General features: G+C 39.1%; 1 protein-coding gene and 1 long non-coding RNA gene across 6 annotated transcripts in view; one reads left to right on the top strand and one right to left on the bottom strand.

Annotated features, from left to right (window-relative positions):
• The window catches only part of LOC140204171 (uncharacterized), a 53,066-nt gene that overhangs the window by 10,309 nt on the left and 26,213 nt on the right, over positions 1-16,544 (top strand). The window lies entirely within an intron of this gene.
• The window catches only part of LOC140204155 (serine/threonine-protein phosphatase 2A 56 kDa regulatory subunit gamma isoform), a 152,033-nt gene continuing 141,971 nt past the window's right edge, over positions 6,483-16,544 (bottom strand). For all 4 annotated transcript variants that reach the window (XM_072270587.1, XM_072270596.1, XM_072270604.1 and 1 more), the window contains one exon: positions 6,483-9,162. In XM_072270587.1, the coding sequence (XP_072126688.1) occupies positions 9,028-9,162 (135 nt within the window). In that variant the 3' untranslated portion in view covers positions 6,483-9,027. The remainder of the gene's footprint in view (positions 9,163-16,544) is intronic.

The raw sequence follows: 16,544 nt of genomic DNA, 5'->3' as shown, positions 1-16,544 counted from the left end.
GTGTGTTACGTTTACACCTTGGTCTGGAAAAACATTGTCTTGTTTGTATATAGTTTAATGACAATAAACTTGATTAATTTTGCAAGGAAAAATGGAAAATCTTGCTCCATTGCATTAAGACTTATCCAAAAAAGCCTGTAGTAATAGCTGCGCGAGGTGGTTCAACTAAGTACTGAGCAAAAGGGGATGAATACTTTTGAAATACTGACATTTCAGTTTTTGAATTTGTAATTTTACATGCTTTACAATTTTCCTTGTTTTGGGAGCTCCATGTTGCATCTCCTTCACAATGTACAAGCATTAAAGAGGGGAAATATAAGAGGATATTGCCCAAACACTAAGATTGTATCCATAATTGTCTTGAGTGTATGTACAGTCAGATACAATGTACAGTCAGATATGCAATCAGATCAATGTATATTGATAAGTCTGATGGCCTGGTGAAAGAAATTATCCCGTAGCCTGTTGGTCCTGGCCTTGCTGGCCAGGACCAACAGGCTATGGGACAGGCCATGCTGTAGTACTGTTTGCCAGATGGAAACAGCTGATATAGTTTGTTTGGGGTGGCTAGAGTTCCTGATGATCCTCCGTGCCCTCTTTACGCACCTGCTGCTGTCAATGTCCTGAATAGAGGAAAGTTCACATCCACAGATGTGCTGGGCAGTTCGCACCACCCTCTGCAGTGCCCTGTGATTGAGGGTAGTACAGTTTCCATACCAGGTGCTAGCACAGCCAGTCAGGATGACTTGATGGTACCCCTGTGGAAAGCCCTGAGGAATTGGGGACTCGTACTGAACTTCTTCAACCGTCTTGGAGGTGAAAGAGGCGCTGTTGTTTTTTTTCCCACCACACGGCTGATATGTATAGTCCAGATGAGATCCTCAGTGATGTGTAGACCGAGAAACTTGAAATTATGCACCCTCTTACCTACAGTCCCATTGGTGTCAACAGGGGCTAGCCTGTTTCAGTTCCTCCTGTAATCCACGATCAATTCCTTAGTTTTTTCAACATTGAGGGAGAGGTTTTTTTCTTGGCACCACTGTGTCAGGGTGTTGACTTCTCTTCTAAAGGCTGTCAAATGTCTTGCCAAAGACAATATGGACATCATCCATTGCCCTACCCTCATCTACTTTCTTGGTTACCTCTTCAAAGAACTCCATGAGATTTGGCAAACAAGTCTTCCCACACACAAAGCCATGCTGACTATCCTAAATCAAACTGTCTCTCCAAATGGAATTGGTTCATTATTGTCACATGTACCCAAATACAGTGAAAAGCTTGTCTTGCATGCTGTTCATACAGATCAAATCATTACATAGTACATTGAGGTAGAACAAGGTAAAATAATAACAGAATGCAGAATTGTGTGAAGTGCAGTGCAATGTAGTTAAAACAATAAAGTGGAAGATTATAGTATACTATGAGGTCAAGAGTCCATCTTATCATACAAGACATCCGTTCAACTGTTTGATAACAGCAAGAATAAAAGCTGTCTTTGATCCTGTCCCTGAGAATTCCTCCAACAATTTACCCACCATTGATGTCAGACTCAAAGGCTTTTTTTTTGGCTGCTTTTTTTTTTAAACAGTGGAACCACATTAACTACTCTCAAACCCTACAGAATTTCACCTATGGCTAGAGATGCAGCAAAAATCCCTGCAAGGGCCTCTGCTATTTCTTCAGTAGCCCTTTCCCACAATGTCTGAAAATGCACCAGATTAGCCCTTGGGGATCTATCCATCTTAAAGCATTTTAAGAACTCCTATACCAGAAAGCAGCATTCATTACGGCTATGCGCTCAAGCTATGTGGTCCAAGATATCAACAATCATTTCCCCCATTTCTGTAGCCTTTATTATTTTACTCACTCCCTAGTGCTCCCCCTTTACTCTTAGTATCTTAGGATTTTGCCTCACCTTGCCTGTCAAATCCTTCTTGTATCCTCTTTTTGCCCCCTAATCTCTTTCTTAAGGCGGTCCTACACTTGTAATCAAGATTCCCAATTGATTATGTGTAGTTTATGCCTCCCTCTTTTTCTTAATCAGAGCCTCAATAACAAGAGTTTTCAAAACCTGACAGCCATGCCCTTTATCCTAACAGGAACATGCAGGCCCTAAAATCCTAAATCATACTTTTAAAGGCAGATGCTCCCTTCTTTGCTCACAATCTTGTCCAATCAACCACTGCAAAATCCCACTAATGCTCCAAAATTTGCTATACCCAGTTCAAGATACTAATCTCCAATCTTAAAACTAATAGTATCGACACACTCTTCTGCCACTTGCCCTACCTTATTTTCCAGGAGGTCTACTGTTGCGGCCTCTTTCGTAGATCCTTCTGTATATTAATAAATTAAGCCCTCTTGGTCACATTTCACAAATTACACCCCATCCAAGACTTTAACGCTATGGCTGGCCCAGTCAATATTAGGGAATTTAAAATCTCCAACTATTACTTTGTCACTATGTTTACAATTACCTGCAATCTGTACTTACCTGGTCCTCTAATTCCCACAGTTGAGGGAAGCCCAGAATATAATCAGAGTGACCATCCCTTCCTTGTTTCTTATTTTTACCCATATGACACCTATTTGGTTGATTCTCCCAAAATATCCTAATGACCAATGTTATATTCACTTTTATCAAGGCAACTGCCCCTCTCTCTCACCTTCACCTCTGTCAAGTCTGCAGTATCTGTACCCCGAAACATTGAGCTGCAAGACCTGCCCTTCTCTGAGCCATGTTTCTGTGATATCCCAGGTTCCAGAGTCAATCCAAGCCTTGAGTTCATCATCTTTACCTGTTAAGCCTCTTGCAATGAAGTAAATGCAGTTTAAACCAATGGTTTTTCCTGTCCTTCTACTGTGCTCCTGTCCATCTGAATTTTTTTGTTTTATTTTCACCAGGTTTTAAATATCAATGTGAACTACTTTACATCCACAAAAGTATTCAAAATTTAGAGGTGATCCAGTCAGTTAAGATGTGCTCCTTTTGCAAATGTATAACCCTTTGGGACCATCTGTCCACATCCAAAATATTTAAGTAAATGATTCAATTATAACTACCAAGAATATATTTAATCACCTGCTGTTATCTTTGTTAACAAACAAATAAAAACTCAATGCATTCGGAGTTTGGGGCATGAGATTCCCTGGTGCATTTATAGCTCCTGTTACTTTAATAGCTTCAAACTGTGTGGTTCACTTAAAGTCACACAAACTTAAATGGACCTTTTCTGATCTTTCCCAGCTATCAAGGCCTAGTGTCCTAAAAGGAAGCATCCCTTGAAGAGTTTCTTTTAACACTGAGCAAATCCTCTTACTAATGAAACTTATTACATCTTTAGTTAAGGTACTTACTTAACAGCTGGCAACTCTGCATGCTGAACCAGTCAGAATTGTATTTATAAACTTTTACTGCAGTGGCCTGCCACATTTCTGATGAATTTTCATTCGGAGCACATACGTAACTCCACTCTACACAATCTAGTAAAGTACAATGTATTAAATTCACTGCCAGATGAATTCAAGAATCAAATTGTTTTCCACTTATTTAGACCATTCTCTAATTAATGCATTCTGACAAGATACTTACAGGCAGGCAGACTTTTTATCTTTGATCTTTCTTGTTAAACTGTTTGCCTTCTCTTCTGCAGAGCAAGCTACTACTTGAGTGGTAGTGTTATATTACAGTACTGTATCTGGAATTCTGTGACATATAGAGAAATTTAATAAACACTGAAAATCTTTTTTCTCTCATTTTCACACACACTCTTCTCCCTTGAATAACCAAAAGTTAAGTTTCATGCCACATTTTAAATCTCATGCACTTTTTTTTTTATGTAATCAATTCAGAAATACAGGGAGTGAGTATTTGAAACAAGCTGCAAGGGGAAGTGACAGGCAGGCAGAATCACAACATATGAAAAGCATTTGGATAGGAAAAGAATTGAGAGATAGAAGGCAATTAATGGAAAGTAGGATTAGTGCAGATAGGCCTCTTCATTGGCATGGATATCAGGTCAAGTGCTTTCATGCTTGAGACTCTGATTTCCACTCTATCCATCCAAATGAGATTCCCTCATCCCTGGAATTACTTTAGTAAATCCCTTCTGTAACCTTCAGCATGCTTCCTGGGGTGTAGCAGCCAGAACTGGTCAAAAGCCACTATCTGTGCCTGACTAGCATTTTATGATGGTCCATCACCATTCTTGCTCCTGTCCTATGGTTATGAAGGCAGGAATGCAGTCATTTTCTTAAACCACTAAGCATTTTCAACATAGTATGCATATGTACATCCAGATTTATATTCTTATATCCCTATTGCAAATGTTCTTCTAGTTTATATTGCTCCTTTTCATTCCTAAGACAAATGTAATAATCCACATTTCTCTACAACGAATTTCACCCAACCTCCATCTACTTACTCCACCACTTTGTTTGGATCTTCTTTAAGTTTGTATGAAAGTAGGTTTTGACTTGAATATGCAAACTTGGAGGCCTTATCAGGTTGAACAATTGTTGAAGGGAAGCAAATAATTTATAATAAACAAAATAGTGATGGATGTTTGGTGATGGTTGACAACATCATTGACTGCAATAGTTCAACAAAGAAACAGAAACAAATCAATGTAGATATGTCATTTGGGGAGGTGTGGGATTGCAAGACATTCAAATTTAATGTAGTCTTTATTGGTCTTCCCCAAATCTAGCCATGTAATTCTAAATAAACAAGAATCTAACATTTTCTAGTTGTAGGCTTTTTCTTGAAAGTTAGACAATAAATCACCTTGTTAAATAGATGTTTTCCCAGACTGGAGATTAGGGTAACGAGTTCTGACATCAGTTTACTGATGGGATGGACATCAAAGTCGCAAACACGAGGAAATCTGCAGATGCTGGAAATTCAAGCAACACACATCAAAGTTGCTGGTAAACGCAGCGGGCTAGGCAGCATCTCTAGGAAGAGGTACAGTTGATGTTTCGGGCCGAGACCCTTCGTCAGGATGAAGGGTCTTGATGAAGGGTCTCGGCCCGAAACGTCAACTGTACCTTTTCCTAGAGATGCTGCCTGGCCTGCTGCGTTCACCAGCAACTTATACATCAAAGTGTTTGCCAAAAGCAGAAGTGAATCGTAATGCAGAAGATCATAGAAGCATAAATTTGCAATTGTGCAATAATTAAGTTTGGGGAAAAAAGGCGGCTATATTTTTAAATAAAATATTTTAATGCAATAGAGGGACAAAATTTACTTGGTTGTGCAGTTATACCTACAAAAGTAGTTAAGCATTAAATATATCCATTTGGGGTTTAAAATTGAAAATTGAAAACTAGAGCAGAAAAGTCATTTGTAACCCACTCAATAGTATTGTTTTGGACTTCGCATTATAGAAGTACATTACAGCTTGGTCAAGATGAAATCAGGAATTAATTATGTGGACCAGTTCATCAATACCATTATAAATTGGGTGACCACTTTGTCGAACACCTCCACTCCATTTGCTTAAAGCAAAACTTACTGGCAGCAAAACATTTTTATTCCAATTCTCATTCCCAATCTGACATGTTGGTCCATGGCCTCCTCGTGTGTCATGATGAGGCTACCCTCAGGATGGAGGAGCAACACCTTTTATTCCATATAGGTAGCCTCCAACCTGATGGCATGAATATTGACTTCTTCTTCCAGTAAGGTAAAAAAGGAAAGCTTTTACCTCCCCATCCCCTCTTCTTCTATGTCCCACTCTGGCCTCTTACCTATCACCTTCTGTTGGTAGCCCACTCTCCTCTCTTTCAAATCCCTTCTCATCTGGCTTCACCCATCACTTAGCTATCCTCCTTCCCCTCCCTCCACCTTTTTATTCTGGTATCTCCTCCCCTTCTTCTCCAGTACTGAAGGTGGGTCTCTGCCCAAAACATCGCCAGCTTGTTCATTTTCACAGGTACTACCTGACATGCTGAGCTTCTCCAACATTTGTGTTCAGCTTTGGATTTCTAGCATCTGCAGAATTTCTTGAGAGTATGAACTGGTAGGTCAACTTGAGGTTTGAAGTTTTAAACAGCAATAAAACAATGTCCAAAGTGACTAAAGGAAGATAGAGGTTACATTCTATTTGGTGAAAATCAAGGACAAAATATTGTGGTGGAAAAATAAATTAGTTTTGTGGAAGGTTTGAAGAAAATTGCTTTGCAAACAGTTACTGGAATGTTTGCGGCGCATAACGAAGTAGTAATAAAGCCAATTGACTGAATATTTCTTCACTATATTTCACAGACTGAAAATGCAAAATTATTGTTGTATTTTTATTCTCACTACAAAGTTGTACTTTTTTTTAATAAGTTCAGTCTGGATAAAAGTGCACAGTGAAATGTTTAATCCACAAAAAACATACCAACTTTGAATAAGCTTAAATATTGGACATTTCATTGTTTTAATGCCATCATTGCAACTATTTTCTACAAGAAAAACATCTTTGCCACTTATCAACTTTCGTGGTTGTTAGGAACTTTTTATTCTGTACATAGGACCATTTTGTACAAAATATGAAATCTACTTTAAGATATTACACTACTTAAAACAAAGTACAACATATGTACAATATTAAAATGAAGCCATTTATATAGGTATCACACTAAAGGTCACTTGTCATGTTACTAGACATTCCTCTTGTACAGGGCTTTAGGGTTTTAAACAAACAAATAAAGAAACTTAAAATATGCCAATTATTAATATGCATTTAAAGAAAAACAGTCACCAGAACAAGCTTTGGAATTACTTTAACTTTAAATATTTATAAATTTTGTTAACATAATACTGTTCATGCTAGTTGTGGGGTATCAATCTGTGCTGGCTGGTCTGCAGATTGACATTTAACCCTCCCCCAATCCTCTTTACCAAAATATCTTTTTAATTTTATGTTAAATTTAAAAAGATATTCCAACTTATCATGAATCAAGAAATCTTTATATTTCGCATAGTGAAGGTACCACTATTTTGTTAACAGCTCAAAACTTGTGCAGTCATCATTCCTTGCCAACTGGGAAATGAGGACTAGCCTCTTTAATACAATGCAAATTCTTGATTAAGGTAAAAATGTTACCAATCACACTAACATAATAAATGCAATTCAAAATTGACTTGCAATTTGGTGAGTGTCAATCTTTAGCAATAGATATTTAAAATTAAAACTGCTAAAGACAGGATCATATCTCAAACTGTATACAAACAATATACACTCTAGTGGCCAAAATAAAATTACAATCCTTCTGCAACATCTCACACAAACATATTGAACACCCGAAACCAATGAATATGAGAAACTACTAGTCAAAGTTAGACGGAAGTTCAAACAATGGAAATAAATATAGCACTGCAGCAGTTTGCAAGATACTATATTATAAAAGAAAAAAGTACTGGGGAGAGATTTCAACTATTGGTGAATGTACACTTAACATCTACATGCTTAAATAAGATTTAAAAAAACATTCACTTTTCAAGTTAAACAGGAAGTGCTTTTTGAAATTTGAAGATTTATCTCACACAATAAAAAGTCGGGAAAACTTCAAATTTAACTTGTCTTTATAGCCCTGAATATCCCTTCAATTGTATACTTGTTTCATCAAGCTAGGCTCAGAAATAATTTTAAAAACAATGTAAACAAATGGGAACATGTGACAAAATTTTAACTGTGTGGTGTTTGCAAATATTCTTACCATTCGCATTACAAATCTGCTGTCACAAAGATCTGATTCACTTGCAAAATTTGTGCTAAGTTGTACAAGACTGACCAAACACTTATTACTTGGAGAATATGCACAAACACTTATTTTTGGTTTTCCTCTGACTAGCTCCTGATTACCGGATCATAATCAGTTACTTCACACAGCATATAACAGATATGCAATACCTGTTTCACATACCCAGCATATCTTGTTCTAACAGGATTTGTAAAGTCTAGTGCACATTAAATTAGAACAGTGTGAGACATTTCTTTTATTTCCAAAATCTAGTGCACTTGAAGTTAGAAGACTGACATTTTTCCAGGTCTGTTTTCCACAAGGCATCTTAAAATTTTTACTTTGACACAGAACAATTTAGAGTATACTAACAAACTGACAATTTGGATTAGAGAACTAGTAAAACTACATTTGAAAACATTAACAGGACAAAGGAATGGATTAAGATAACAGCAAACCCTGAGAGTACTTGCCACAGATGATTTAGTACTGTTGGAGATCCATCAGAACTTCTAACTTTTATTTTGCATAATATACATGGAGAAATAAGAGTTCTGACAGACTTTTAAAATAGAAGATGTCAAAATACTTGAGCAAAAAAATTAAACCCGAACCAACTCAGCAGGAATTAATTATATTATTTTAGTTATCAGTGAGGGACTAAATCAGATTTAAAATTGAATTAATTGACAGTTAAAATCTTGCAGCATTTTAAAAATCACGTCATAACTGAGTGGAGAAAATGAATCATGGCCATATCATTCAATGTTACTCAAAACTAAAGATTCTTTTCATGCAGTACATTAATAAAACTTAATTAAAACAGAAGGTTTGTTCTTTAAAATAGTCATATCAACTAATTCAAACTGACAATAAAGTTTACATTATATTTGGGTGTAGTAAATAAGGTTAAATGTTGTCATAATGGAAACGTGCGACTTTTTGTACTAAAAATTCAGTCTGTGACTTCTCAGGAATAAGTTTAGACTCTATATCCCATTTATTTTTAAAGACTTTAAATTAAAAAATACAAACAATTTTTAAAATTCTGTTCTGTGGACATTGCAACTCAAAGATTTAATTCCACCTTTTGTAGAAAACACTATACCCTATTTACCATTGTTTGAACTACCAAGGCTTGACTTCATAATGGTAAAGTTATTGCCTAAAAACCAAATTCAAGAAAGCAATGACTTGATGTATAGCTGATTGGTATGGCACAAAGCATAATAGCCTCTACAATAGACAGATTTCAGAGAATAACATTTTTTAAAAACAGTATTTTTCTGAAGTGACCTAATGCCCATCATGAGCAGATATTATCTCTTCAGCCCGGCGATGAGACTCCAAGGCCTTCACGGTATAGATATCCTGAGGCAGTTCAGACTTGCGACGTACAAGTGGACGATCCTTTCGAAGCTCCTTCTGTGCCTGTAAAAAAAAAAAAGTGAATGTCAGTAGCAAGATTGACACTCAGGTTTAAAATGCAAATAAAATAATAATAAAAATGTTTTTTCATTCGCAATCACTTTTTAAAAATTTTTGAACAGAGAAAACATTGCAGTTGAAATCTAAACTTTTTTTGTAACATTCATTTAAAATGTCAAAGTAGCAGAGACTAATATCAATAAAAATCTGTTTCTTTATTAGGCTATTAGCCATAGACATTTAATTTGGTTTTCCATTTCAATAAATCACCCTGTTAAAGTACTGATGCCAATCCCTGCAATAAGTTGTTGGTTTTAAGTTTCAGCATTTTATTCAACACCCTCATGAACTTTGGAACAGGGACTAGTTCTCCATTAATTTCAAGAGCAGGAATGGCCAAGAGGAACATTGAAATACATTAAGGCTGACAGTCCTGCAGTTTGATCATTTTGCATGAAGTCCATGTACATGTGGAATCAGAAATGAGTAACTTACTAAGTCATAATATTGCTTTTAAAAAAAAAAACCATAATATATATCAATGAGTTGTGAATTTCCCATGCAGTGAACTGGATGATTATTTGTATGAGGACTGGACAGGAAAACTATTGCCCTTGGCTAGTAGTTGTACAGGGAATTGAACTATAATTTGTAGCTGGACATTGAGATGTGAAAACCAGATGAGTGAGGGGTTAGATCCCAACTACAATTAGGGAAACCAAATACACTTTGCATCCATGTTCATGGCTAGCACAAATAATACAACCTCAATGACCTCGAGTAAGTAGTACAGGTGACTTAATTCACTTCCTTTATTTCTCTTTCAGTTTTTAATTTAAAAAGTTAGTTTTAATCAATTATAAAAAAAATTAACACCCATCTGATCTTGGTTGACCAGAGAAATGGGTGCCATGGTGGCGTAATGGTCAACACAACACTATTACAGCTCAGGGCATTCTGGAATACGGAATTCAATTTCGGTGTCGTCTGTAAGCAGTCTGTATGTTCTTGGAGTGGAATGCGTGAGGTTTCTCCTGGGTGATCCAGTTTCCTTCCATAGTACAAAGACATATTGGGCAACGGTTAATGGTCATTATAAATTGTGCTGTGATTAGGTTAGGGTTAATTGGCTTTGTCGATGGTTGCTGGGGCAGTGCGTCTCGAAGGGCCAGAAGGACCTACTCCACACTGTATAGCTAGATAAATAAATAAACTTAAAAGCAACTTAATAAGCATTGAGATGTGAAAATGTCAGTGTTGCAGAGGCAGACCTTGGGATATGCCACCTGAAGTTTTATTACTTTATTAAAACAGTTGTGGATGAGTATGTCCCCACAAAATTATTCCGTCTTTTCCAGCCAGAAGCCCTGGATGAACTATGAAATCTGCAGTCTGCTGAGGGCCAGATCAGTGACATTCAGATCTGGCGACCAAGAACGATACAAGAAGTCCAGAAAGCCATCTCACTTGCAAAGTAGCAATTCCAGACCAAATTTGAGTCACTGGGCTACGCTCGACAGTTGTGACAGGGCTCAAATGCCATCACCTCCAACAAAGTGAAACCAAGCGACATAGGTGACAACACAGTTTCGCTCTCAGATGAGCTCCATGCTCACTTTAATCATTTAAAAAAAATGCAGGAACCTTCACAAACTCCCACATCCCCCAATGATCTTGTGATTTCAGTCTCAGAGGCTGAGGTGCGATCATCTTTCAGGAGGGTGAACCCATGGAAAGCACCTGGCCCAAATGGGGTAGCTGGCTGAGTACTAAAGACCTGATCACATGGCTGGAGTGTTCACCAATATCTTAAACCTCTTGCTTCAGCAATCTGAAGTTGCCTAAGAAGAACGTGATAAATTGCCTCAATGACCATCATCCAGTAGCATTTACATCCATTGTGATGAAGTGCTTTGAGAAGTCGGTGATAAAACATATCAAACTCCCGCCTGATAAGCGACTTGAATCTGCTTCAATTTGCTACCGGCACAGCAAGCCCACAGCAGATGCTCTTCACTCACTGGACGGCAGAAGTGCATACATCAGGATGCTCAGCATCCAACATCATCATCCCCTCAAAACTAATCAATAAATTTCAAGACCTCGGCTTCAATACCTCCCTGTCTGCAAGTGAGGATACTGAGGATCCAGTTGCACCCAGTCAGTTTGAACTGGTAACAACATCTCCCTCAACATCAGCAAGACCAAAGAACTGATTATAGACTTCAGGATGAGGAAACCAGAGGTCCACGAGCCAGTCCTCACTGGGGGAAATCAGAGGTGGAGAGGGACAACAGCTTCAAATTTCTCAGTGTTATCATTTCTGAGGATCTGTCCTGGGCCCAGTATGCGAGTGTAATGATGAAGAAAGCACAACAGCACCTCTGCTTCCTTAGAAGTCTGTGAAGATTCAGTGTTATATCTAGAACTTTGACAAACTTCTATAGATGTGTGATGTAGATCAGGGATCCCCAACCTTTTTTGCACCGCGGACCGGTTTAATATTGACAATATTCTTGTGGACCAGCTGACCGGGCGGTGGGGGTTGTTAATCACGACCGGAATATAGGTGATAAGTCACTTATCAGTGGCTAATACACTCAATTTTGTTTCTAAAAGGGTTTATCTAACGAATTTAATATTAAACACATAGCGCATATTTTCCTCGCATGAATATAGTGATAAGTCAATTTAAGTCATAAGGTGGTTCCTTATGTCCGGTCTATTCCGCAATTTAGTTTTCATTGCATTCATTGCAGAAAACTCCACTTCACAGAGATATGATGTTGGAAGTAGAAGCATCGTTTTCAGTGCTTTTGTGGCTATCTCAAGGTATTCAGCCTTGACTTTGATCCAGAATGCCGGCAGAGATGTTATGTCAAAAATACTTTTCAGCCCACCGTCATTTGCAAGCTTGAGGAGTTGATCTTCTTCCCGCACTGACATGGATGATTCACCAGGGACATTCACAAATGGGTCACGGACCCATTCCTTTGCACGTCTTGGGTCATTTGCAGTTAGGAAGTAATGCTCAAATTCTGTAGACAGCGAAGATAGGTGTTCACGCACCAGCTGTGAGCCTCAGTCTCTGTCTCTCCCAAATTCCCAGCTAACGTTGGGAGCATGTCAAGTATGCCCCTGTCCACTCGCCATCCCCACAGTTCCAGTTTGGCTGTGAAAGCAGACACTTTATCTGCCAACTTGAAGACAGTTGTCATTCTCCCCTGAAGTGACAAATCGAGTTCATTGAGCAGGTTGAGGGTATCACACAGATAAGCGAATTTTGCTATCCACTCCTCGTTACTGAAGTGTGCTGCCAGTGGTGACTTTTTTCCTGAAAGAAATCACTGTAGCTGTTCTCTTAACTCAAAAACCCTGGCCAGGGCTCTCCCCCTTGATAGCCACCTGACTTCAGTGTGTACGAGAAGGCGTTTGTGCTCTGCATCCATTCCTCGCAATGCTGCTCAAACAGACGTGAGTTAAGGGCTTTTGGTTTGATGTGATTGATAACTTCAACAACGTCACTCAATACGCTGTTAAGAGCAGGTGACACTTTCGGCTAGCCAGCATTTCCCTGTGTGTGACACCGTGTGGGGACTGGCATTCAGGAGCAACCTCTTTGATTTGAGTAGTGAAACCAGACTCGTTAAGCCATTCCAACAACTGTGCTTCGATGTCCTCCACTATGTCATCGATTCTCCTTGAAACTTTGGTAGCTGTAAGAGAAACCTGTACCATCTTGTTAGCTGCAGCTTCTCCCAACAGTTCACGGCACATTGTCCTGGGCAACAGGCAGAATCAATTCTTCACCAACAGTGAAAGGCTTCTTAGCCTTAGCAATACGGCTAGCTACTAAGTACGACGCTCTCAGAGCAGCAGCATTTGTGGAGGTGGTGGCTCTCAGCACTTGCTTCTGTCCCGCTTGCTCATGTTTTTTTCCCCTCAAAAAACTCAGCGGGTTTGTCTTTAAGTGCAAGTGCTTGGACTCAAGGTGTCGAAGCAGTTTTGAGGGCTTCGTTGCCTCATTAGACAGCTTGTCTCTACATATCACACACAGGGGGTTTGAAGTGTGCGAGTCACCGGTCACAATAAAGCCATATTTTATGGACAACTCATCGTATTTTTGTTGAAGGAAGCTTTTTTTTTTTTGCAGTCTCGGCCTCAGCTGTCTCTGCATTATCACCATCGTTAGGCCTTTTATGTCCCTTACCATCTCTTACAAAGAAACTCTCAAGCGACGTTTGTTCTTTACTCATCAAGTAGTTAGGTTAATGACCGACTGATGTCCTCACGTGGGTAATGACTTCGCGTGTGTTCAAGTTCAACAGTGGGCGTGACAGGGAATGAGGAAAGGTGCAGCTGACTCATATAGTTTCCTCGTGGCCCGGTAGCACATGCTTTGCGACCTGGTGGTTGGGGACCACTGATGTAGGGTTATAACTGGTTCCATCATGGCCTGCTACAGCAACACCAATGCCATTGAACGGAAAATCCTTCAAAGAGTAGAAGATTTGGTACAGTCCATCACAGGTAAAGGCCTCCCCACTATTGTGCATATCTGTACATAGCACGGTTGCAGGAAAACAGCACCACCACCCAGGCCACACTCTCTTTTCGCTGCTGCCACCAGGAAGGTGTTACAGGAGCCTCAGGACCATACCACTAGGTTCAGGTTATCCCTCATCCATCAGGCTCTTGAATCAGAATAGATAACTGCATTTAACTTCACTCGCCCCATCATTGAACTGTTCCCACAACCTACGGACTCTCAAGAACTCATTTCATATTCTCAATATTTTGTTTGCTTGTTTACTCTATTTTTTTTGTATTTACAGTTTATTATCCTTTGCACATTGGTTGTTTATCTGTCCTGTTGGTTACTGCCTTTCACTGATTCTATTGTGTTTCTTTGATTTAATGTGAAGAAAAAGAATCTCACGGTTGTATATGGTGACATACTATTTAAGTACTTTGTTAGTAAATTTACTTTGAACTTTGAATTATAGTTGAAGTTTGTGGTCCACTACACATAGCAGGACAGCTTTTGGGTACCAATTATCAGTGCAGCTAACTATCCATTTCAGGTTAGTGCATTTCAATATTCAAAGTTTAAAGTAAATTATCAAAATATATATATGATACCATATACAACCCTCAGATTCATTTTCTCATAGGCATACTCAGAAGTCTGGGAACCATAATAGAATCAATAAAGAGCACACCCAACAGGATAGACAACCAACCATGTACAAAAAACAAACTGTGCAAGTATAAAAGAAAAAAGAATTAATAATAAGTAAAGCAATAAATATCGAGAACATGAGATGAAGTGTCCTTGAAAGTGAGTCCATAGATTGAAGGAACAGTTCAGGGATGGGGCAAGTGAAATTATCTCCACTAGTTCAAGACCCTGATGGTTGAGGTGTAATAACTGTTCCTGAACTTGGTGGTGCAAATCCTGAGGCTCCTGTACCTTCTTCCAAATGGCAGCAGTGAGAAGACAGCATAACATTGTTGGTAGGGGACCCCTGATGATGGATGCCGCTTTTCTGTGACAGTACTCCGAGTAGATGTGCTCAATGGTGGGGAGGATGTTATCTATGACGAATTGGTTCCTTCTGTTCAAAGGCTTTGGTGTATCAAAGTATTTCAAAGTATTTCTGCTACGAGTATTTCAATGCAAGATGTATCATAAGAAAGGCAGATGATAATACTGAAGATGAGAAAGCTGGTTTACAAACAGGCAATTTGTAGTGAGGGGAAGCTGTTGATAGGGCAAAATTGCAGTCAACAGGGTGAGTTGCAACGTAAAAGGCGGCCAAAATTGACAAGGCTGAATGTAGGACTGAAGATGATAGGTAGTTGAACATGCACAGTATATGGAATAAAGTAGATGAACTTGTAGCACAGATGCAGATTGGCATCTATGATGTTGTAGGTATCAGTGAATCATGGCTGAAAGAAGATTATAGTGGGTAGCTTAATGTCCAAGGATATACATTGTATCGAAAAGGCAGGCAGGAAGGCAGAGGGGGTGGCGTTGCTCTGTTCTTAAAATTAAATCATTAGAAAGAGGTGACATGGGGTTGGAAGGTGTTAAATCATTGTGGATAGAGCTAAGGAACTGCAAGGATAAAATGATCCTGATGGGAGTTGTATACAAACCCCCAAACAGTAGTAAGGATGTGGTCTACAGATTATAATGGGAGATAGAAAATGCATGCCAAAAGGGCAATGCTACAATAGTCATGGAGGATTTCAATATGCAGTAGATTGGGAACATCAGGCTGGATTCCAAGAGGAGAATTTCTAGAGTGCCTACAAGATGGCCTTTTAGAGCAGCTCATGGTTGAGCTCACATCCGTTGTGCAACTTGTGAGGCTGCAGCTCGTTACAGTAGCTCCATGTGTTTGTTTTTACGTTATTTAGTATTTCTTTTGTTTGTTTTTGTATTGGCTAGCAACACTGCGAAATAACCATGAAGTTTAATCGGTTTAAGAACATTTTCATCAACCTTCAAACTCAGAATACTTTATTTCATTGAGTGCTGTGAATACAGGAGTGGAGGCAATAATGTATATACGAGGGAGCAGCTACTAGCAGCCAATAAGCAGCCTTTATTTGCCCAGCAGAAGCTCCATACTCTGGACAAGCTGAGATGGAGATAACAAGGCTACAGATTGGGTAAAAAGCCGCACAACAAGAGACGGATATACAAACCATATCTCCCGTCCATCATTATGGGGAACGTAAGATCGCTGGCAACAAAAATGAGGAACTAGCAATACTTAATGAGGACACAGAACAAATAACGGGAATGCAGCATTGTGTTTCACTGAGACATGGCTACATGAGCTAATCCCAGATTCCAATGTTACTGTGAATGGGTTTTTAAACGCCACAAGCAGACAGAGTTAATCTACAGTGCGGCAAGAGGAAGGGAGGTGGGTTTGCTGTGCTTGTGAACAACAGATGGTGTAAACCGGTTACATTTCTGTGAAAGAATGAATCTGCAGTCCAGATATCGAACTGCTTTCTGTGGGTTTGCACCCATACTGTGCGAGTTCAACTAAGCCATATTGCTTGTTGTGTACATTTCGCCTTTCCAACGCAACCATCACGAGAATCCATTGCAGTATTGAGAGACTTCAACCATGTTTCTCTTGACAACCCTATCCACCTTCTATCAATTTGTCAAGTGCCATACAAGAGAAAATGAAATACTGGACCTCTTGTATGCAAATATTAAAGATGTATACAGCTTCATAGCTCTTCCCCAACTTGGAAGATCAGATCATAATCTGGTTCACTCCTCCCCCCTCCAGTTCAACATGTGGATGAACAACACAGGCTACCACCATCTACATCCCTTCCTTCCCTTGCAC

Source organism: Mobula birostris, chromosome 1, assembly GCF_030028105.1.
Source record: "Mobula birostris isolate sMobBir1 chromosome 1, sMobBir1.hap1, whole genome shotgun sequence".
Classification (NCBI taxonomy): domain Eukaryota; kingdom Metazoa; phylum Chordata; class Chondrichthyes; order Myliobatiformes; family Myliobatidae; genus Mobula; species Mobula birostris.
The sequence above is the reverse complement of the archived record's forward strand: the minus strand, read 5'-3'. Positions and strand labels throughout refer to the sequence as shown.